Genomic DNA, 25,316 nt, shown 5'->3' on the forward strand with positions numbered 1-25,316 from the left:
TGCACGTAAATCAGCAGCTTTACACTTATACTCTTCTAGATCATGTAACTATGTTTGGGACAGCAGTTTCATATTTCTATAGTCTGCACAGTCTCTGGATTTCAGTGGAAATGTGGCTTTACATCCTCTACTTGAAATCTATTGTTCTAAACGTGACAACAGTGAATCTTTCTACATGGAAAGCCTGCTGTTATGGCAGTGCTGATAGGGTGTGATCCAGGCTGGACTGGGAAAAATGTTTGGTCCAGGCATTTTTGGTAAAGTAGCGCACCATGATTGGTCAGGCCTATTTGTGTGTGTACATTGGTATCAGGATGGGAAACAAAAGAGTTGTAAATCTCTTTGTACACACTCTTTATGAAATAAAATAATGCCATTTGTTAAAACTAAAACATAACTTACTTAATGTGAGCCACGGTTAGTCTCTGTTACATGATGGTGTATAATAAACTAGCATCAGGTCCATTTCAAAACCTGTTCACTCAGCAGCCTATACAACATACTGTACATGCAAACATTTTAGCTCAACAATGTCATGGTAGACAATTTGCAAAACTTAGCTAAAAATGGCAACAATGTTAGAAAATACCAATTTTGGCTAAGTAATGATGCTGACTAAAACATTAGGATCTTATTGTTGTCTCACAGTCACCTTTAGTCTCTCTTGGGTGTAACTAGTTGAATTTTTTTTTTTTTTTTTTTTTCAAAATAACCAAATTCTGTTTATATCAAGTTTTATTTAAAATTGAGTTTAATTCAAAATCTGTCATTGCTGTAAAGATTAAAAAATAATTATTACTCCATATTTTGGCGACAACATACGTTTCTATGTTTTCAGTTTTCTCAAAACATTCCTGTTTAAACAAATATATGGATTCTTCCAAAAGCTTTCTGCTGCATCAATGTGATCTTCTGTGATGTATGGTTATGTTTGAAGAGAGCACCCTGCCATGCACAGAATATTTCTCAACATTTGGCTCATGATAACTTTATGCAATGTTAGAATGGACTTTACTACTTTACTACTTTAAACAGTAGCACTTTAATTTTCATTGTGCTCTAGAGGGATTCCTGTACATTTATCACTCTGTTGTAGGGTAATTTGAGATTTTAATTTCTTCAGTTTTAGACATAGTCTTTCGGACTGGTGATGAGTGGAGTTGGAATAAGATATACTTTGTGAATTTGTTACAGTGGACTTTTTGATAACCTTGACCTTTATTTCTAATTATGATGCATTTCAAGAAAAATAAAAATACTTTAATAAATTCCTGGTTTTTGATGTGTGATTGTTATTGGATCAGACATTTTACTGTTAAAACATGAGTGTCATTTATTTTTTCTATTTGAGAGAAACATTATACAGGATAATTTAACTTATAAATGAACTAGCAGTATTGAAATCTTCTACTTTTAGGTCTTAAGAAACTGAACTATATGTCATGTTACACTCATGCAGCAGAAACACTTTAAAGGTGATCAAACTTTCCAGCACCACAGCTTACTGAAGTTGGAATGTATAGCAACGTTAAAAAAGTCTTTAATTTAAATACAAAAATCCCAAATCTGACATGACTGCACACAAATAATGAAATTTCTAGCTTTCCCTGTTATCTCTTAGGCAGTCTGATTCCAGCCTGGCCCCAAATGCACAAAAGAGACTTTCCACACAGAGCCTATCCTAAAAATAACTCTGGTATGTGTGTGTGTGTTACATGCCTGAATGAAAACAGTGAGAGAGCAGAGAATTTGCCAAAGACCACACGGGGATGTGGCCCTCTGAGGCATGACGTGCAGATGTTGACACAGTGTAACGGGTTGCATTTTAGCTTTGTAGATACACACAGATAAAGCTTCGACTGGCTCCATGTACAAGTGTCATTGGAGCCAGTTGGTGTATTTTTGCATACAGAAACTTGATAATGATCATACGCATACATTTCTAATAGTGCTAAAGTAAGTATAGAACTACAAAACACACAAGCAAAACATTTTTTCTTTTTTTAAACCAACCTCTAAGGAGAATGTGTTTTTGTGTTATTTCAAGAAACAAAAACTGTTTTGGCTTATTATTCTGTGTTAAGGTATTATAAAAAGTCCACTTCTCTGCTTAACTAAATTCAGTTTAAATTAACTTTTTTCCCAGTATATTGGACCTTAAATCCACCAAAAGCATAAAACCTCAGACGTTCGTTAATTAACTTGCATGCATTTAGACTTTACCAGCTCTCTCTCACATTGCCTCTATCTTTCCCTTCATTTTCTAGCTTTTTTGTTTTTTACAAGCTGGTGTCTGAACAATGTTACGGGAACCCAGACAATCTACTTCCCCATTTAGTGAGGCCTTAGATTGGTGCTATGTGTTAGAGTCCTGCTTCCTGTCATTGTGTAGATCTGCCATGTGTGTGTGGGTAGGGCACACTATGTTCAGACTGATGTAATGACATCTGTTTAACAGGAGACTCAACCATGAACAGAAGCTAATGTCATTTGTTGAGTTTTGCTGAAATATCATCTTTAACTACCAGCTCTGCACATCTTAGTCCGGTTTCGTCTTACAGAGGGTGCATGTCATTTGAAGCTGTGCTAATTATTTAGCGCTAGTTATTTTCACTTATGCTTTTTATTCACATAATTTCTTTCTACATTTTTCAATCTGAGTCCATAGTACTATAACAAAAGATGGCTTTATTTTAGTTTGTCACATCAGGAGAGCCAATAAATGTAAGGGCAGTGTTTGTTGTCAAAATATAAACCGCAAACCAGACATAAGATAAAAATAATATCAAACTACACATTGTTCAAACTTCCTTGTGACCTTTTATAAACTCCTGCTGTTATCGGCACTAATTTTGACAACTTTCAGGCCACGGACCACACAAGGAACAGCATAAGTCATGGTCACAATCTGCTACCAGACAGTGTTGATTGTACGTGTGAGACATACAGTATGACAACAGCCCAGTAGGCTGCAGCATCCGGCCCTAAATATCTTTATTTCTTTATTTCATCTTCCTGTAAAGAATAAGGTAAAAAGATTAACTTTTTAATGTTCTCTGGAAAATTATATTTTAATTGATCTTTTGGAAAAGAAGAAAAAGAAAAAAAACTGAAGAAATTTATTCTGCATGAACAATCTACTTTATTCTGCCAACCAATCAGAAGTATTGTTTCAGGAATGTTATTTCTTTCTTGGTCTTCTGCTGAAATGAACAAAATCATCTTTCCATGCAGTTAGTTATCAGCACCAAACAGATTTTACAAAGCCAGTCAGTATTTGTAATAATGTTAAATCAGCTGAGAAAAATTAAGACAGCAAGGAAAATATGTTTTTTGATTTAAATTCTGCAATTCTGCTCAAAATGAGAAAAAATAAAATCCAAAATAAATCTTACTTTCCAGCAGTGAAAACTTAATACTTTTAGTCTTACTTTCAATTACCCTGAAGCAACTCAGAGCTTTGGTAAATATAAGAAAACACATGGCTCCACTAAGGCAGTTTACTGTGAATATATAAACAAGCAGTCAGAAACAGGCCTAACTTAAACATTTTTGAAATATTATAACTCTATTTAACTGGATGGATTTTGAAATATGACTGGATTCCATTTGCATGTGTTTGTAAACCCAACAAACAATAGGACAAGCTCCCATTTTGACAGAATATACAAAATGCTTTCCTAACAATGAACCTTTAAGTGTTTTCCTTGGGCCTTACATTTTTTTCCCACAGATCTTTGATATCAAAAGCCTCAAGAAAACATTCCTGATGTATTTTGCTTTAATATTTCCTTTTATACATGCTTTGCTACTTTTTCTTTCCCCATTGTTTCATTTGTTTCAGGAAATATTTCGTTCAACTTCCATTACAAATACAAGGATAAATGTCAGGGTAAAATACACTTTTAATGTGTCTGTCCTTGAAAATCTGCACAAATGTGTAAATTCATACACACACACATGCTGTGCAAAGGGAAAGCTATAATATTCCGTAATATCAAAAATTAACTGTGACTTCCAGACGAGATGATGATTCATGTCTGCTCCAAATACATATTACAACTGGAACCAGTAGTTGCATTGTTGTGTGTGAGGGTCAGGATGTGATTTTGAACCACAAAAGGAAACGTAGCCCATTCTACACTGAACTGAACTCTGGTTATTCATCACCTCTAAGAAGATTTCCTGCATGAAAACTTCCCATGTTATAGGATGTTCACGAACAATGCAGGTGCAACGTCACTTCTCTGAACTGCTCCAAAAAAAGGTGTCAGGTTACTCAGCCCTAGAACTAGTAGTACCCATTAAAATTGTTACTGACATTTACTGACCAGCAAATGACTTTCTACTCAGAGTTTTTATAGGTGCAGCCACGCAGTTATTTCCAAATTTGTACTTGTGGGCCACAAGGACTATCAGTGGGCCAATTTCTTGCCGCTGTATTCAGTCAAAACAGAACAGCTTCTTCCCTAAACATAGGTATTTGGAGGTTACGTCAACAACTGTTTACCAAAAAAAATTGTTTTTTGTAACAATTACATTGCCTTGCAAAAATAATCATACCTGCTGAACTCTTTTATTAGGAATAATTATGTGGAGTAAGGAAAAGAATACATGGTTTCCAAAACATTTTGCAAAACAAATCTAAGAACTGTGGACATTTGTTTTCATCCACCTTTTACTCTCATACCCATAAATAACACTCAGTGCAACCGACTGCCTTCAGAAGTCATCTAATTAGTTAATAGAGTCCACATGCGTGTAATTCAAACTCAGTATGTATCCAGCTTCTCTGTGTAGGCCTCATTCGTTTGCTAGAGAGAATTTGGGAAGAAACCGCATAATGAAGAACAAGGAAAACACCAGACAAGTGAGGTATAACATTGTGGAGAAGTTTAAAGCAGGGTTAGATCATAAAAAAAACATCTTAATGTTTCAACATTGCATCAAACACTGTTTAGATGCTCAGATGACATCAAAATGAAACTTTCTGGCCTACATGCAATCTTGGAAAACTAACCCTATAGGTCACTTCCCCTGGGTTTGAATCCTTTTGTAAGGCACTGTAAGACCACTGATCAAAGCAAATATTTGATAAGATATTGGACAGAGTTTGGGTAGCAAAACTTGTGTCACAGATATAGCTAAAAAGAAATTTAACTTGTGGATTCAACTAAAATCAGATTAACACTTGATTATTTATAGCTTTACTGCTTTTCAACCTCATACCCTCACAGGTGAGGCTGACAATGTTTGCAAAAGCACAATTACCTATACATCAAACTTCAAATTAGTTTCATTTTCCATAAAAACTTAAACAATCTTTGCTTTAGGTGTAGTTCTGAAACAGCCCCCTGTTTACATTTGGTATTTATTTAGCTGCATGCTGTATTATCCCACCAATTGTGGATTTGCCCAAATTTCCGAGTTTACATCAGTCACTAAAATGCTTTGCGAGATATATTTTGAGTGATCTATTGATCATATGTCATCTACACAACTTTGTTCTGCACACAAGTGTCATTTAATGTGTGCACATGTGGATTCCGGCATCACTTCCACCTTAAACATATTTTGCAAACAGACTATCTAAAGGTCCACATCCACCCTGTCATGGTAACAACATAGATGATGATTAGTCACAAGCTCCAAACGTCCCATTTTCTATTCAGGATAACCTGAGAGAAGTGGCTGAGGTTCAGAAAGAGACTCGTGAATTAGAAGATCTTCACTCCTCAGGTCATTTTATGTGTTTCTGCAGAATACATCAGTGGGAATCCATTACATTTTGGTTGACTAACAATAATGAAAAGAGACTGATTTTAAAAAGTGTTTTGGGTTCAGTATCGGATTGATATTACACATACAGCACTCCTGGAAGATGAGGAAACTGCAATGGTTGAAAAGATTTTTAAGCATTACACTTTGAGAATTGACTAGGTCTGCTCATATAAAGGGTTAGAATCACCTATTAAGGTACAAAAGCAGCACTTGGAATGCATGTCTTTGCAGCTGGGTCTAATTTGTGCTGTGACAGATAACATCAAAACAAATTTCAGTCCCATTGAGGTAGCCAATGGCCTTGAAAGCTATACAGGTACACATTGTCATAATGATGCCACTTTAGTAGCAGTTGGAGAAAGTTCTATAACTGCTTCAAAATGAATTTATGAGAGACTTTAGCGAAGAAAATCTTTTGGCTCTAAAATATATCATAAAAACAACTCAAAACAGAAGTTATAGGAATTGATGTTTCACAATATTAGAGTTATAGCAGCACTGTGCAATTACCTGAGCAACAGTTTGTTCTGACTGCCTTGGAGGGAGGCAAAAAAAGGCAGTTCAGGCAGTGAATGGGATATATTTTTTTTGCTGCGTGTTCCCTTAACCGTGTTCCCATCTTGAGAGGACAGTATGTGTGCTCACATCAACCCACGGGTGATGTTCGCTCTAACTCCGGCCTCCTTTCTGTGTGTACTGCCACGCACTTACATGTGTCTACGCTTCAAACCCAAATAGAGTTTTGTGCTGATGCAGGCCTGTTGGACTACATGCAGATGAAGCACGGCGAATTCTTGCTATCTTACTGCATGTACCTCTTTTTTATTCTGAACACAAGGAGCCTCAGACAAAAACACCAAGTACTTAAAAGTGTGGCCTTCAGAAGTTACAAGGCTAAATACTGTGGAAGGAACTTCCTAAAATGAAAATAGATTGCCGACTGTCGGTTCTGAGATCTGATCTTGGAAAGATTAGTAATGCTAGTTAGTTTTTTTAGTTACAAAAGTGTTCTTTCTTCTTAAGAATGATCTCGGATACAAAAATACTTTTCATTTTGATGGGAATTATATAAATGCTCTCACATGTATAGAGATGCACCAGAAATCAGCTGATCTAAATTGGTCAATTTTATGCTTGATGGGCTGTGAACCGTGATCAGCTGATTGAAAACTGAAACTAATCTGTTAATACACCATACCTAAGCCCTAACAGAGCCACCTACAGTGTGGACAATGTTATGAATAAGACTCAGCTAGGTATTTTTAGTATTAGTGAGAGTTTTCAAAATGAATCCAGAGGAGGCATAAAAGGAAGTTTCTGCAGGGGCATCCCAGGGAGTGTTTTTTAGATAAAAATGCTTCTAAACAATGTTGAATGTAGTTGTATTCTGTCTTGTAAATGATTAAATTATACATGTTGTGATTAGTTTATCTGCACAATTGTCCCGTAACCTGGAGGATTTTATTTAATTAGTGGATACTATGTACAATAGCGCAGAAAGAGACAACTACTCAACTTTGATTTGTTTTGAGATGAATAAGGATTTATCTGGCTATAAACATGCTGTTGTTGAGACAGGTAGTTTTCCCATTTATGCAGAAAGTATTAAAACGTTTATTTGCAATTCAGATCTCAAATCAGCCAAAAGTTCTCTAGTCAAAGCATCTCTTTGTATTCTCACTGTTTTGAAAGGAATTGTGATTAATGTTACAGTTTTAAAATAGGTGAAATTCAAATGACCTAATTTTGTACTTTTATTTAGGAACATAAATTCAGAAACCTTTTTAACTGCATAATTTCTGGCCACTCGCTGCATCTGCAAAAGCAAATCCTGTTGTGATGGCATGCTCTGGTGCATTAAGATATGTCAAGTACAGTTGCTAAAACACATGTTTACAGCAACTAGTGCATCATGTATCTTTAAACATTTAGTCTTAGTGTGTGCATGTATATGCAAAGAACCATCTTCTGCATCAACATTTATGTTACCATGCCCTGAGTCAGGAAAAACACCGCTATGGTAACGAGCACTGCAAACACTTCTGCATCATCTCTCGGATTTGCTGAACGTCAAGAGGGGGTGGTTTTGTGCCAGTAGCATCGTCAAAAATCTATCACTTCATGACCTCAGCACATACAATACAAATATCACTGGGGAAACGGAAAATACTGGTTGAATTGTTTTAGTCAGAATCACTAAAATGATTAAAACTTGCTTAGTGCCTGCCCAGCATGTCCTTTTCCATGCATATCAAATCTATTATGTTATTCATGTAAGAAGAATAGAAATCCAGCTGGTGTTCTACTGCAATTTTTTTAAATGTCAGTACTGTTTGAAATGTCAAGTTATGCCTGAGCCAAGAACATCTGAATGCTCAGTCCAAGATTTGACTGTTTTGCTTCTCTTTTTAATTAGGACACAACCTGGATCAAATTTTATTCATCAAGCTTTCAAAGTAAATATAGCTAAGTGACATTGTACTACAACAAAATACAACATAATAAATGGGAAAAGTACAGTACATTTCCTAGCTCACAAAGGTAACTTGCTAATAAAAGTAAATTAATCACAAAGCAGTTATACCAGATTAATGAAGGAAAATGAAAGACATATAGCTAGAACTTGAGAACTTGTGGTGGAGATTTATTAGAGAAAGTCAGTTTACATGCAGCACACTTAGCGGTATGTGTGGCGGCTAGATGTTTGAAAACCAGGTTCTAACGTACATCTAATTCTGAAACTAGATGCAAATGTAGATTTGCTCCAAAAACTAATAAAAAAATCATAAAGAGCATCTCTCTGTGCTGATGCCGGCTGCCCAAATTTAAATAAAGGATTATGAATTTAAGCAAAACTGAAGGCCAGAAAATGTATTTTGATGAAGAAAAAAAAAAGTAACATGTTGTGCTGCTAGCATTAAGAAAAGTAAAATCTGCCTGATTACACCAAACCCTGATTTAACCTTTTTTTCCTGGCAACGTCATGCATGTAAATATAATGCTATTTATTTTTTATATTTCGCTACTACATACAACTTCAGGTTTTTCCAAATATTTTGGCAATAGAAAATCATCTAATCATCACATAAAAACCTATAGAGTAGATGTGCAGCTTGTTTGTCCATATCTTCTCAAGATATGTTATACAGCTGAAGCAGAAGCTGGAAAAAGATAAAGAATTATGAATAACAGAATTTTTTGCACGTTGCCATTAAGACTAGCATTTATTTAGTGATAGTTTTTGTACAAATGTATTTCTTTACATTTTTGTTAAAACTTAGCTGTTCATCCACCATCATCGGGGGCCTTCCTTACTATCCTGCACGTTCATGGCAGGCTCCGCTGTGGAGGGAGGGCATAGCACAGCAGAGAGCAAGGGGAAGGATCTGTAAGGTGTGTTTGTACAAATTCCCCCACTTCCTCAGAACTTCCTACTGCAGCTTTAATGTGCTTTATTAGTTTATATGGCCACAGGTACATAAAACGAAGCATCAAGGCATGTAGATTGCTTCTCTAAAGATTTGTGAAACAATAAATTGCTCTTGGGAGCAAGTTCAAGCATGGTAATGTGAAAGTATGAGACCTCTGCAAAAAGTTGATTTGCAAAATCTCTTTGCTTCAACTGTCAGTGGTATCACAATGAAGTGGAAGCAACTGGGAATTCAACCATTGCACAGTATGCCATGTATGTAATCTTCTCTTAAAAATATAAAAAGTAGAAATGTTACAATCTTATTTTATGCAAATAAGATCCCTGTCAACTTGTCCATGTGAGCTTAAGTCAAGGACTTAAGTGAGATAAGAGATACAGACAAGGAAACAGTGAACAGCATCTGTATATGCTCTTCTTGGTGATGAAAACTTCTTGACATATAATACTGTGCAAAAGTTTTAGGCATGTGTGAAAAAATGCTGTAAACAAAGAATGCTTTCAAAAATATAAATGATGATTGCTTATTTTGATCAATTTACAAAATGCTAAGTAAGCAAACCCAAACATACAGCCAAAGTCATTAAGAACTATCTTCAGCGTAAAGAAGAACAAGAATTACTGGGAGTGACCACAAAGCCCTGAGCTCAACATCATAGAGTGTGTCTGAATTTACATGTAGAGACAGAAAGATGTGAGAAAGTCTACATCCACAGAAGATCTGTGGTTAGTTCTCCAAGATGTTTGGAACAACCTACCAGCCAAGCTCTTCAAAAACTGTGTGCAAGTCTACCTAGAAGAATTGATGCTGTTTTGAAGGCAAAAGCTAGTCACACCAAATATTGATTTGACTTAGATTTCTCTTTTGGTTACTTACTGCATTTTGTTGATTGATGAAAATAAATGATTAACACTTCCATTTTTGAAAGCATTCTTTGTTTAAAGCATTTTTTCACACCTGCCTAAAACTTTTGCACAGTACTGTATGTACATACAACTCAAGCAGAGGTTAGAAAAACAAAAAGAGAGAGCAATGCATGAAGCAAAGACATTTAGTTGAAACATGGCAGATCTGCACAGAGCCCTGAACTCAGACTGAAATAGTAACTCTGAGGCAGATTAGGGTGGAGACTATAATTCAGACCATCACGTCTCGTGTCTAACCTCACAAATGCTCTCCTGTCACAGAATGATCAGATTTACCCATAAACACACTTCTGAACCTTGTGAACAAGCTTCACAAAAAGATGAAGCCATGAAAGCTGCCAAGGGTGAGACAACTTTAAATCACAGCCTATGAGATGTCAATCAAATGAACGTGTGTAAAGGGAAGCATATATATATATATATATATCCAAAGAAATAGAAATCAGTCCAGAACCTTTCTGATAATAAACAGTTCACTTAGAGATGAGTAATCTCTGATTTCACAACAGGCTAAAACACATTTCTGTCTGAATTGTGAAACACTTTCTGGCATATTTACTTCCTCTCTTCTTAGACATCTTATATTACAGTACAGCACTCCTAAATGTGCCATCACTGTTGGATATACATCACTGAAAATGTAAACATTGATTTAAAACACCATAAACTAAGACCATTACATTCTGTAGTGTCAGTGACGTTTTTGTCAATAGATCCTATGGTGAGTAGATGCTGTGCTTCCTGCACTGAACATTTATCCGGTCCCCATGGTAAATATTTACTCGTTACTTATTTAGCATTTTCTATGCATGTGTCCAGTCCGGCTGCCTTTTGCAAAGATCGGAACTCTCAAGAGCTTTTGTCCCAACAAGTCAATTAACGCACACTCAACATATTTACCTGCAATGATGTCAACTAATTTATGTTGATTCTGAAAGGTCCAACAATTTGTGGTATCTGTTTAGTCTCACATGGTTGCAAAACACTTCAAAACGATTTATCGACATTTATATTATTTGCCTTGAACCTCTTGTGTAGTTCAGTAGGTAAAAAACAAACTATTTTTAGATTTGATCACGTGTACTGCCCAATGTGAGGTACAAGTCTCTAAAATGATGTCAACAAGTACTGCTCCAACTGCGTACTGCAACCTTTTAGCTAAAATTAGACAATTATGAGTATTGGAGCTTGGGGAATGGTGAGCGCTGATTAATTAGTTTGTCCTGGAAGGGTCTGCTCAGCGTGTAGCACATGCACTTACAGATGTCTTGATGTAGCACGTGAAAACTTTTGTAAGCGGGCCTATAATAGCATGTTTAGGTTCCTGTAAGTGTTTATTCTGCTTATCGCAACTCAGTGTTTAGAAGAGGTCATAGTGACATAAGGCAACCTCTTCTCTGAAGGTACATTATTCCAAACATGTTGCTCTGAGCTTATTTCCATGAAATTGGTCTTGCTTATGTTTGTGTTCTGAAACACTTAGATATGATGAAGGCATTAGACATTGCTTAGATATTTCTATTAGGGTTTGATTGCTGCTCAAAAGCCAAGCAAATTATCATAAATTTATTATTCCTTCAGCTGAGCCCAAACAAAATTAGAATAAGAGTAATATTTGCATTAGATGTTAGATTTTCTTGTTTGACTTTTGCATGTTTGTGAATCAACTGGACCTTTTGATTTAGCTCCAAGTACATATGGCGAGTAGTGACGGTTTTTGGCCCTACACACAACCAAATTCACCCCTACTCCACAACAAAAGTCCATTTGTCTTAGGTACCTTCATAACTTATCTAATAATTAAAATAAGTTAGGAAACTTTGAACTTATTTCAATTCGATCCATCAATTTGTCTATATCCTCTTCTCCTTGTAGGGTCTTGGGGTAGCTTATCATTCATTGGGCGATAGGTGGGATACACCTGGACAGGTCTGTTACAGGTCAGCACAGAGATACCAGGACAAACACCAGACTGTGGGAGGAAGCCAGAGTACCCAGAGAGAACCACACATCGGGAGAACCTGCAAACTCCATGCAGTAAGACCCCAGGCCAGGATTCGAACGTAACAATTTCACATTAATAATCACTTTAGAAATATTTTCTTTAGAAGCTGATCAAGCTGAGTACTTTAAATTTTATGTTTTTGCAGTCTCAACACTGAAAGATAGTAAAACTCAACAATTCAGTCGTTCCATGGTTTCTTTCTTCTGTAAGAAGGGACTTTCTGATAACTCGCACATGTATTTCCACGCTTTTTCAGTGTTATTATGTATAATGCCTTTATTTATATATTTATATGTTAATTGTATAATATTTATTCATTTTATTCTTTATAGCCTGTTGTTGTATTTTATTTGTATTCCCTTTTAGACTGCTTTGATCCAACCTTGAGACTTAGAATAATAATGCAGTCCCGCTTGTTTTAAAAAACATAAAATAACCGTTTCCATTAAGCTGAAGCTATGAATCAGATAAAATGTGTAGCTTTATTAACCAGTATAATTGTTCAGTTTACCCCTCACACAACAGAGGCTGGTGTACACTCCCTATTGAGTTATGAAATTTACATGAATAAGCCACAGGAAATCTGTTGGGTGCAACTGACTGATGACTTTTAACACTCCTGTTGTTCCCCAAAAACAACCTTCCCCTCTAAAGGTGCGTTCAAACACTAAATACAATACCAGATTACATAAAAACGGCATGTTTATTACTTTTTTCAGTTTTCCCTCATGTTTCATAAGTAGACTACAGAAGCAGTTTTCATTTTACTCGTTAGCTTTGGCTTTATCTTGGCCAACAGTTTTGTATCAAACAATATACATGCACAGGATATTTATGTGCTTAATGTAAAAAACGCTGATTTATCTGAAGGTTTTAATGGTAATGTGTTTTCCCTTATATTCCTTATGTAAAACAATGTTAGATCAATAAATTATACAAAAAAGGGAGAAGGGATGCCTGTTATAAAAATAAAACACAGCAGTAAATGTTCTGTGATCCAAAAAGTTAATTCCCAACACACAATTTCTACAAATGGAGATGCTTGTTCTGTTTATCATGCAGGCACCAAGTGGAACCTCATATTAATTACAATTTTTGCAACTGAGACTGACATACTTTTTTTTAAATTAAAATATAATCCAACTAATCTTCCTCTCACTCTGCCTCAGCTGATTATCGGCACATCTAGAGAATCTAAGTATCTGTAAACACACTAAAATTGTTTCCCGCAAACGTCTGCAGAGAGAGCCGATATTTATTCCAGCTTCAAACAAGCATTAAGACCTCATAAACAACATATTTGGCCTGCTAAAGCCAACAGTCTTCTATTAGAACTGTCCACGGATGTCATCTGCAGCAAAGTCTCACCCACTGCAGCAAGATGACTTGATGCTTGAAGAAGCTTTTGTTAAGTAGTCCGAATCAGCAGTGGTTTGGTCTAACATTTTTAGCATATGTCTTGTTTTCATGTGATGTAGAGTAGGATTATTTAGCAATATTGTTATACTTTTGACCAATTTGCTTTTAAGGTTTGTAACTTTATTTGCTTCTGTGGTGATGGTGAGGCATCTGCTAAATACCAAAGAAAAACAAGCTTTAACCATCATAATCAAGCTGCTGCTGTGGTAGTTCCTAGTAATAATTAATTGCGAAATTAACATTAAAGTGAGTGGGGCAGCGCACGGTGTAGAGGTAGAGCATGCGCCCCATATACAGAAGCTTTTAGTCATCAAAACAGCCGTCTGGGGTTTGATTCTCAACCTTGGGACCTTTGCTGCATGTCTTCCCCTTTTCTCTCTATGCCCATGACCTGTGTGAATACTGCAAGTAAAGGCACTAGTGCCACAAATACTTCAAATGAACTTATTAAGGTGGTAGTTTACAGTAGCTTGTAAAAGTATTCATACCCCTTGAACTTTGTCACATTTTATCAGATTATAACCCCAAACTCCAACTTATATATGGTAGGCCAGCAGAAAGTAAGTAATTATTGTGAAATGGAAAGAAAAAGTAATAAATCCTTTTCAAACTAAAATCTGAATAGCGGGGCATTCATATGTTGTATTTAGCCACCCCAAATCTGATAGCCCTAAATAAAATTAAAAAAATACAACCAGCTGTGATCAGAAGTCACCAGTCAGTAAGCATAGCTGCCTGTAATTTACTCCATGTAATACAGCCATTCTAGGAAGCAAACTAAGACTGCACATCACCATGCATACACCATCCCCTCAGTGAAATATGGTGGTGCCAGCATCATGACGTGGGGATCTTTTTCTTTAGAAGTGACAAGGAAGCTGAGTTGATAAGTTCATATGAAGCCAGAGCTACAATGGAAAGGTTTACATCAAAGTATATTCATATGCTAGGATGGCCTAGTCAAAGTCCAGACCTAAATCCAATTAAGAACCTGTGGAAGACTTGACAGCTGATGTTTATAGGTGGTCCTTATCCAATCTGTCAGATTCAGCTTTTTGCAAAGAAAATTAAGCCAAAAGTTCAAAAGAAAGACATATTTATTAAGAAAGAAATTTGAAAGTCATTAGAAATTGCTGAACTTTGAGTTGGTCTATCTCATAAAATCCTGATAAAATAAACTGAGAATAGTTGTTACACAACAAAATGGAAAACAATTCAAGGTATATTAATAGTTTTGCAATACTCTGTATATTCCAAATTCCTATATTCAAAATGTTCCCGCTTCATTATGATTTCCCTTGATATTTGTTCACTCTTGACTTAATATCTATATTTTATTTTGTATTTAAAAACACAAACTTTTCATGTAGACTTGTTTAGTTTTAAACATTCTGACATAGTTTTTCCTCCCTTACCTTGCAGCAGCAGCTTTAAACATTATCCATCAAATATTGAGTCAACTAAAGAGATAATTCATTTATTGAGCTGCTCTTTGAATGTCATTGGCTCTAGTTACATTGTTGATAGGCCAAAGGGAAAAAAAAATCTAGTGAGAGGAAAAAGTGAAGAGCGGAAAGAAAGACAGGAGTAGAGCTGGTGCCGATTAAAGGGCAAGTAAACATTGCCTGGCAGGAGAAAAGAGAGGTGACACAAAGAGCTTCAGATATTGACATGGTGGGACATTAATGCATTTCTCACTGGTTCCTGTGCAATTCTTGGGGCAGCCATTATTTCTCACATTACTGTTTCAAGCCTAAAACCTCAGGTTAAACACAAAGAAAATCAGTAAAACAATTTATATTATTTCATAATAACAGATGCTGCACTGAATATGAAACCAAAGTTAAACAAAAAAGTCATTTGAATGGTAAAAAGAGAACATATGGAAGCGACTAGTAATCCATCCATTTTCTATCTTTACTCGCTTCTTCTAACAGGGTCGCGGGGGAGCTGCTGCCTATCTCCAGCAGTTTATGGGCGACAGGCAGGGAACACCCTAGACAGGTCGCCAGTCCATCGCAGGGCAACACAGAGACACACAGGACAAACAACCCTGCACACACCCACTCACACCTAAGTGTAATTTAGAGAGACCAATTAACCTAACAGTCATGTTTTTGGACTGTCAGAGGAAGCCAGAGGACCCAGAGAGAACCCACACATGCACGGGGAGAACATTCAAACTCCACGCAGAAAGCCGAACCCAGGACCTTCTTGCTGCAAAGCAACTGCGCCAGCGTACAACCCTGTGACTAGTAATACTAAATCAAATAAATCCTGGAACATATTCCGATAAAAAATTCAAAAATAAAAGAAATTTTTATTGCATATTACATTTTATGCATGCATCTGGCCATAATAAGCAACATTTGAAACAGCAGAATACTTAAAGCCAGTTTGATTGAAATCCATTTTGAAGCACAATTTAGTTTCTGCAAAAATCAGTCCAAAGGTGACCTAATAAAGTTATTTTCCTTAGGGGTTGGACACAAAAACAAAAACTCAGCTTCTCAAAATGTTGCAATATTTACAAAATTAATGTTGGTGGTGGGTTTAAAGATCATTTTTAATAATGGAAACAAACCCCTCAAAGGAAATGTGTCCATGACGCCAATAGGTAGTAAAAATACCCTTGAATCTGCCAAGACAAACAGGGTCCAGCTCTGTCTGCTGCATTCCTCTGCTGCAGAGTGCACACACAGCCATTTAAGGCTGTCGAGTGCGCTGACAGACTGGTGGAAGGAGAAGCAGATAAGGAGGAGCACCACTTCTGATTTTGTTTGACAATAAAATGTACTCTTTATTACGTCTGTAACAAGTCTGTCATTAGGTCTAATGAATGCCAACAGAGTCCTGATGTGATTGTCTTTCCATGATTTCATTTGTCAACTGTCTTCATGTGAGTTTCCGCTCTCTGTATGCAGTGGAGCAGAGCAGATGATTTGTGTGCATTACGGTAAATGCAAGAAAAATGTAAAAGTGGTTTGTGCCAAAACACTTTGCAGTCAACAAGTGAGCCATGGCAGGAAGGATTTTTCAATTTCATTTCTACACAACTGCTGAAAACAGAAATCAGCACTGCAGGGCAATAGGAATGTGATGCTCCCCTCTGCTGATTGACTATAGGAACTACTACCAACAAAACAGAATTAATGCTGCACAATTTCAAACAAGAATCAGAAATAGATGAGTTCTCTTTAGCTGTGGCTTCCTATTTCTGCTCTGATCATTGATTACACCTTAGATTGTAACTCTAATCATGGTTATATATGTATGCAGATTATATAATAATTTTAATATTTAATAATAATAATAATAATCTACATTATTTTAAAATGAACTATTAATAAACATGGATGGTTTTTGTCATCAATAGATGGGAAATATTCATATTGTTTAATATAGTATAACTTTATATCTTACACACAAATGGTTAATATTAGTCTTCGATAATTTATTTATTTTATTCTTTCAGTTTTATGTGTCAAAGTGTCAGAGAATGTGGATGATGAAGATTGATGGTAAAGGGCATAAATCTTGGGTTTAAATCTTTCCTGCTTTGTTTTTTTCCATAAGAAAACAGGTTAAGCTTTAATTGAATAAAGTCAAATGTCCTTTGCATTAGTACTTTGGTTGACAGTTGCTTGGTATAAATTGTGATGATGGCCAAATCTGATGGCAGATTAAAAGGTCACAAACCAATGTGCAGAATGATACATAGTAGTAAACATACATGTACTAAATTGCTTTTATTCTAACTACATAAGGTAGCGTCCAGTTTCTTGTAAAGATATTTATACTCTTTTAGCTTTTACACATTTGTCACAATGCAGCCACAAAGTTTTATGTATTTTCTTGATATTTCATGAGATAGACCAACACAAATTAGTGGATAATTGTGAAGTGAAGCAAAAAGATACATGGTTAAAATCTTTTTTTGATACAAATAAAAATCTACAAAAATGATTTGCATTTGCTTTCAGTCTTTCTGTTTTAAATGTGATACCCCTAAATAAAGTCCAGTTCAACCAATTGTCATTTGTCCTTTAAATGTCATCCTAATAAGTAAATAGAATCCAATTGCGTGTAGTTTCATCTCAGTATAGTTACAGTTTTGTGAAGGCTTCAGAGGTTTGCTAGACAACATTGGTGAACAAACAGCTTGAAGACCAAGGTACACAGGAGACAGGCCAGGGATACAGTTGTAGCAAAGTTTAAACGAGGGATTGAAAATAAACAATATTCTAAGTCTGAACATCTCCTGGAGCACTGTTCAATCTATCATCTGAAAATGGAAAGAGGATTGCACAACAACAAATCTACCAAGATATGGGGGGCCTCCCTTATCTGACAGGTTCCAAGCTCAGTGGGTATAAATACTTTTGCATAGCACTGGATGTTGCAATATACTGTAAATATGTTTGATAGTATTTTGAAATAATAAGATTAATCTTGTGTACTTTCTTTTTTTTACCACTTGATGTCATCCTTTTTACACAGACCACAGGCTGATTCATTTGTTTCAAAGAAATATAGCAAAGTTAAATTACTTTATGCAGTAAAATAAACTAAATACCTGCCTTATTCTTTATATGTATTGTTGAATTTGTTTTACTTGTTTTGTGTTTATCTCATTCAAACTCAACTTGCTTACCTTCCTCCCAGAGAAAAGCATACACAGTTGGTGCATGGAGCCCCCGTTCTTCATCAGCTCTTTCTTCAAGGTTTTGGGTGATGGAAGCGTCCATCCGCCCTTGTGGTGCACACCCCCAGCTTCCATACAGTTGATGGCATTGTCAGAGGTGAAGCAGGGCGTGCGGGGCTCCTGCAGGAGGCTGCCTTCACTATGCGTACGCCGGCGGAGGGAATTTTGCACGCTGAGCCGCCCTCCACCGTGCTTCTCACACGTTGCACCCTCCACCATACTACGGCGTTTGCTGTCGCTTCGCTGTAAGTAAGCATCATCGCTGTCGTCTTCCTCATCTTCGTCATCCTCCTCTTCGGACTCTTCCTCTTCTTCGTATTCTTCTTCATCTGTGTTGGGGGAGGAGAGGGCGTCAGCGCTGAAGGAGCGATCAAGACGCAGCTCAGGAATGACAAACGAGGAGGAGGAGGAGGAAGGGGGGGCATTAGTGTCTGGCGGCTCTGAGACATTGTCCTCATCTGTGTTTGACACCACAAGGTTTAGGTTGACCTCTTCTTCACATCTGTCTTCTTCCTCTACATCTCCATCTTTCTCCCCTTCCTCACTCCTTTGGCTGATCCCTTCCTCCTCCTCTTCTGCTGCCTTCTCCTCTTCATCTTTACTCCCTTTCCATATGTCCATCTCATTCCCCTCTATGCTCTTTGAATCCTCGCCTTCTGTGGAAGGAGGTGGTGTGGGAGGCACCTTATGTCGGTACCCAGATCTCAGCAGACCTCCAAGGGGTGTGTAGACTTCATCCAAAGGTGTGAGTGGCTCTGATGGGTGAGGACTTCCAAGTGTTGCAGGCTCTGAGGGGCTGGAGGGACACAGGCTGCTGTCCTCACCTTCTGGGCTGTGCGTCGGCATGTGGAGGCCCACGCTTTCTCCATCTCCCTCTACACCACCCAGCTCACAGGAATAGGCATCCACCTTAGGCTCCAACATCTAGAAAAAGCAAAGAAGAAAAGCACAGAAGGAGAATAAGTGGTTAAAATCTGCTTAATAGACTATTGGAATACAAACTGCCAAGAGCAAATTAGATTTTTAAATTCAGTTCATTCTTCAACATAAAGCTTTTGTGTTGTACACTGTTCTATCAGCAGCCACAACATTGGGGCTGCAGTATGTCATAATAATGTCTTTTAAGGAGGTCAAAATGTCAGTTTAAGCAAGGATAGTCCTGCCAGAGAAAAAGATCCCAAATACAACCATGGCATCAGTGGGAGGATAAAAGCAAATGTGGTCTAATCTGGCAGTCTTTGCAGTCGAGCTTCCAAGGTGTCACAAAACCATAACTTCTCATTGTGGCATTTTTAATGCTCAATTATTGTTGTCCTGTTCACTGCAGATGCTGACTCCAAAAGCATGCAGCAGTGGTTTATTCAAACTAGGTTGCTAAAAAGGCTTTCCGGACTTCTTCTTACTGAAAATGAATAAAAACGAAGCTCTTTTATTCTCTCTTTACCGTCTTATCTTCTCTCTGATGTGTTTCTTTGTTGAATAATAATTTTAAATATAAAACAATACCCATTCCCTATGTTAGTAAGCAGTTTTTATTTTCTGCTCTATCTTACCACCTCCTTCTCAAAATCTGCTGGTTTAAAATGCATCTTTAACCTCCTCCAGCTACCACAGTCAAGCTCACAGAGCCCCGTGGGTGGATCATTACAAATTAATTTCGAGTGGGCCAGCCCCAGATCAGAACAACAGAATTTGACTGTAAATCTGACAAACAGCAAAAGGTTTAAACATGTCATTGATTTTAGAACTAAATTACAAACTGCAAGTTGAGTTTTAGTTTAATGGTTCACTATGGATAAACTATAAACTTCAGGCTTTTTTTGGGAAAGTGATAACAGCACAGTTGCCCTTTCAGTATTTGGCTGAAACATCATCGTTTTAGACATCCTTTAACACATGTTGGTGTGACCTCTGCTTATAAATATGTGTTATCAGAACATTTAGAGACCAGAAAATCTCATAAGTTATTTAAATGGACACGAAGCACTTTAACAGTGTTGCTACCGCTTACAGTTCTGGTCAGAAGTTTACAAACACGTATTAGAGTGAATACCATTAGAATTTTCTTTTTCCAGGGTAGACTGGTTAAGGTACAACTTAACTAACCTGAAGTTCATTGTCCTGTCCACAAATGAAATCAAAGTCACAACTTTTCATTTGACTACTCTTATTATTGAGCCACAGACAATAGTAGGCTAAAATTAAGGTCCTGAAATTGACTCTTCAAAGTCCTGACATCAAGTCTATTGAAGATTTATGGACTGTGCTTAAAAGCTGGGTCCATGCTGGGAAACAAACCACTAAAATGAACTCTACTGTCAAATATCCATCCAGAACTGTACCAGAACTGTATTGATGACTACCAAAAGTATGCAAATGAAGTGAAACTTGCTTAAGTGCATTTTTTGAAATATTAGTGGGATTGTATATACGAGTGGATGAGAGAATATCCACAACTAATTCAAATTCATTTTAAGTCATATATTGTATATATATTCCACTCTGGAAAAAGAACTGTTTAAATGCACCATTAAAAGCCCCAAAAATAATTATTTTCATGCAAGCAATGCCTGCATGTAAATTTCTGATTGAAGCTGTAAATACCAAATTACATCAAAAAGGGTTGAAACTATGTGAAAACATTAGCCACCAACCCAAAATAGAGTCTTAATGAAGCTCATTATTTGTGGGTCAAAACCAAAAATGATTAATCGCAAATAACAGTACTATAACAAAAATGAGTACAAACTGTATTTTAAGATTTTAAAACCCTTAGCCAGGTCTGTAAATAAATTCTGTAAATTGAGGTCAGTTCTATATGGAAAGCCATTTCATTCAAAATTAAGTAAACAAATAAATACTGCTATTGATAAATTATTAATAAATATTCCATAAAATAAATAAATATCCCCATGAAATAAAACAAAATAATTATGTTAAAAGAAATTCTAATCTTATTTTATTTAATTCATTTCAAGATTTATTTAATTTAAAGATGTATTTATTTATTTTATAATGCAGTTTTATCTTGTGACCCTTTTATTGTGTAAAGCTACTCTACATATTTCAGAGACTTTTACTTTTTAACTTGGTTTTTCATTTTAAGCTCTTTAATTTAATGTTCTTATATTCAAATGAGGGGGCGGAGTTTTATCTTTGGGGCGGCGGTGGGACAGCAGGGCCGAGGTCAATTCGTGGCTGGGGCAGAAGCATGCTGCTGTCTGCCAGAAGACACCATGCCGGAGCGAGCCAGGGGATTACTCGCAGGATCCCCCAGCTTCCTCCCCTTGCCCCAGCCTTAAAAGCCTGCCACCGCGGTCGCCGCGGTTTTTGTTGAAACCACTGCTGATTATTGGCAAACAGGATATCATTATTGTTATAGCCTGTTACTTTTAAATGATGATGTCTTTATTGGTTTTTATTTAATAAACAGCGTTAGACCCATAACATAAGGTGGCTGCATTTACTTGAGATGGGAAATAAATTGCACTATGTGTGTGTATGACGTGCTGAAAGGATGATGAAAACTAATTGCACAAACAGCTTCCGCAAAAACAGCAGCAACCACCGTGGCAGGGTTTTACGGCTGGTCTCGCACCTTCTGGCATCCTCCGGCATGCTGTGGCAGCTCCGGTGGCAGCTCTAGCCAATTCTGCCGGCCACAGCCACGAATTGAGCTCGGCCCTGCTGTTCCAGCGCCGCCCCAAAGATAAAACTCCGCCCCCTCATTTGAATATAAGAACAGGAAATAAAAAGAGCTTAAAATGAAAAACAGGGTTAAAAAGTAAAAGTTAATGAAATATGTAAAGTAGCTTTACAAAATAAAAGTTTCACAAAATAAAACTGCCTTATGAAATAAACAAATAAATATTTAAGTAAATTAAATAAATCTTTAAGTAAATTAAATCTTGAAATGAATTACATAAAATAAGATAAACATTTCTTTTAACATATTTATTTTATTTTATTTCATGCGGATATTTATTTATATCATGGAATATTTATTAATAATTTATCAATAGCAGTATTTATTTATTTTTGAATGAAACGGCTTTCCATAGCTCTAAACATTGTGAAGGGCCTCATTGTGCTGGACAACTAAACCCATGATGTCGACATGCAGTCACAAGATGCTGTTATGTTTTAACCAGAAATGGTGTTGCCTTCTCTTAGACAACTATGCAAATATTTTACACTTTTAAAGTTGCAATGCCTTTTAAACTGTACTTTTAAACTCTAAGCAGCTTTTCTGTTTTTTATTTAGGCTTGATTAAAAAAATCAATCTATAAACTACTATCTAATTTCTGAGAACTTTGTATAAAAATGTGCAATTAAAATGCACAGATCAGATTCTGTTGCTTGTATTTGATTGTTGAACAGTAAACAGAACCAGTGTATGTATTTTTATGTAAATGGTGATTCGCACCATTTAAACCCTCTTGACACATTTTGTTTATATTCAGAAATAAAACATAGAAAGTATACAATATTAGTTGTGTGCTATATTAACTGCTTTCTATAACTCAGACTATGTAGTAAATAATTTGCCCAATCAGCCAACCACAAGATTTAATCCCTTTATCTTAATTTAAACCAGAAAGATTTAAGGAAAAAAACACAAGCTGTACTGCTATAACAAAGATTTGAATAAGTGGGTACATTGATCCTCAAGCGTTCTTTCCCACTTCCTCTGTGTGTGACCTTCATGGATGCATTTAAAGGGGATTAGAGTATCTGGGTTGTTTTTTGACAATGGGTTGTATAAACTCGAATATTTTAGGGCAGAGTGAAGCAGTAAAATGCTGGCTGACTTGCTATTTGAACATGTGGTATAACCAGAATCTTAGTGCATTGATGAGTCAGACAGAGTTATTTGAACCAATATTTTGCATTTTTATGCGTTTATTTTAATCCCTCATCTGACAGCAATGGTTACAAATAGATCTGATTAATTTAGCCACCAAGGATAGTTGTAATACGACATTGTGTTAAGATCAAGGAGAGTTTCACTTGCTGATAAAAGAACAGCTTCATCTCATTCATTTATATGTGTATCTCAATGGTACAGTGTGATTCTCCTCTGGTAACAGAACCAGGACCAGACACTGAAAAAGAGTCACTGAGGTCTGTGATCCAGTTAACGCTGTTCATTGTTTGTTTGGACCCCTTCATATTCTGTTCTATAATGTTCTTTCAAAGTGATTTTAAGAAGTCATATTTGAACTTAAGTAGATTTTGAGAATTCAAGCAGCTCTCGAAAATATTAAAGTGTCAAATAAGAGTAAACGTTTTTGAAAGTAATGGTATTTGATGACAGTTAGGACGTGTGTGAAAATGGAAATAAAGTCTCTTGAAGCTTGTAGATCTGGGACCTTTTTAAGCCCCATTCAGAGAATGCAATGCAAAACTTTAAGCTACCCCTTATTCTTTTCTACTACGCTCAATATGTCAAATCTTTTGTCCTCTTTTAAAGTGGTTGTGATCATCATTTCTGTATGCATTCTGAAGGTCTTTTAAACAAAAACATGTCAGGCTAAAAAAAAGAATATATCTGAAAGTTATGTCTTTAGGAAATAGGAATAGAATGTATTTCCCGATAAGATGTCTGTTCAGTCACTACATAAGCTCACCCCTTGAGTTTACGAGTCTCAATGATTCATACGTCTGTATAAGTTAAAGTACTAGACTAACAATGTGTAAAAAGCAGCCAAAGACCAAAGAAAACCTGTAAACTGGATTCCTACAATTCTAACTATTCAAAAATCCTCACGTGCCACAAAAAAATCACTACAGTTTTCCAATAATATTCTGTTTATTTCATTGTAGGCATTTGAGCACAAAACAGTTACCTAGTTTGTTAATTATCTGTATGTTTCAACAAATTCTGAACCCACACAATGCTGAAGTCAGTTTCAGATTTGGTGGAGTGGTAAAGAGGTATTTTACCAATGTTTTGGCATCCTTTAAACCTTTAAAGAGTCTGTTCCACTTATAATTTCCTCATTATCACAAAAAAACACAGTGGAGGGCAATAATTTTGTTTCTTCCCCTTCACAAATTGTTTCTCTTGTTCATAGTGTTACTTCATCATTGCGTGGTGCATCAGACAATGCAGCCCCCTTGAAAAAGAAGGTAATTATTCATAGGAGGATAGCTCCCTGGTTTAATTCAGAACTGCGTACTTTAAAGCACAATGTTAGAAAATTGGAGAGAAAATGGCCCTCTACACACCTAGAGGATTCCTATTTAATCTGGAAAAATAGTCTACTGTTGTATAAGAAGACACTTCACCAAGCTAGAACAGCTTATTTCTCATCATTAACAGAAGAGAACAAGAATAATCCTAGGTTTCTCTTTAGTACAGTTGCTAAACTTACACAAAGTCATAGCTCTGTTGAGCCATCCAATCCCTTAGCTCTCAGCAGTCATGACTTTATGGGATTCTTCCAAAATAAAATTGATTCTATTAAAAAGAAAATCTTTGACATACTCCCGAAGATGATAACTTCATCCTCAGCAAGTGAGACAACATTGGAAATAACTGTAGAACTTGATTTGTGTTTGGACTGTTTTGATCCTGTGGAGCTTCCTGAGTTATCAGAAATTGCATTATTTGCAGTTATTTCATCTTTTAACTTTGTTCTCTCTTTTCTCTTCCTAGAAGCTACACCTGGCCTGGCTCTGTGTCTACCTGTGACACCTTTCTGGAGAGGGGCATCGTCCAAGCTTCTGCTGGCAACAACTTAATGTTCACCCTCTATCGATGATCCACATAGCCCTGTCTTTCAGTGTTTAACCCTTTCTCTCTCCTACACATGGCAATTGACTGAGCCTTTACTGTGACTAACTCTATGTGCTCTCTTTCAGACTCTAACCTTGAAAACTGGCTCAGAGTTTATCTGTTCTTTCTTTCTAGGAGAAATGACTAAAGGAGCTACATCCATTAACATTTACCGTATTTTCCGCACTATAAGGCGCACCTTCAATGAATGGCCTATTTTAGAACTGTTTTCATATATAGGGCGCACCGGATTATAAGGCGCATAGA

The 25,316-nt window shown here is 36.4% G+C and overlaps 1 protein-coding gene across 7 annotated transcripts in view; it reads right to left on the reverse strand.

The window, feature by feature from the left end:
- rgs3a (regulator of G protein signaling 3a) overlaps window positions 1-25,316 on the reverse strand; it is a 161,174-nt gene that overhangs the window by 21,004 nt on the left and 114,854 nt on the right. For all 7 annotated transcript variants that reach the window (XM_047372373.1, XM_047372374.1, XM_047372372.1 and 4 more), the window contains one exon: window positions 18,217-19,191. In XM_047372373.1, coding sequence (XP_047228329.1) covers window positions 18,217-19,191 — 975 coding nt within the window. The remainder of the gene's footprint in view (window positions 1-18,216; window positions 19,192-25,316) is intronic.

The sequence above is a fragment of the Girardinichthys multiradiatus genome, chromosome 8 (genome assembly GCF_021462225.1).
Source record: "Girardinichthys multiradiatus isolate DD_20200921_A chromosome 8, DD_fGirMul_XY1, whole genome shotgun sequence".
Classification (NCBI taxonomy): Eukaryota; Metazoa; Chordata; class Actinopteri; order Cyprinodontiformes; family Goodeidae; genus Girardinichthys; species Girardinichthys multiradiatus.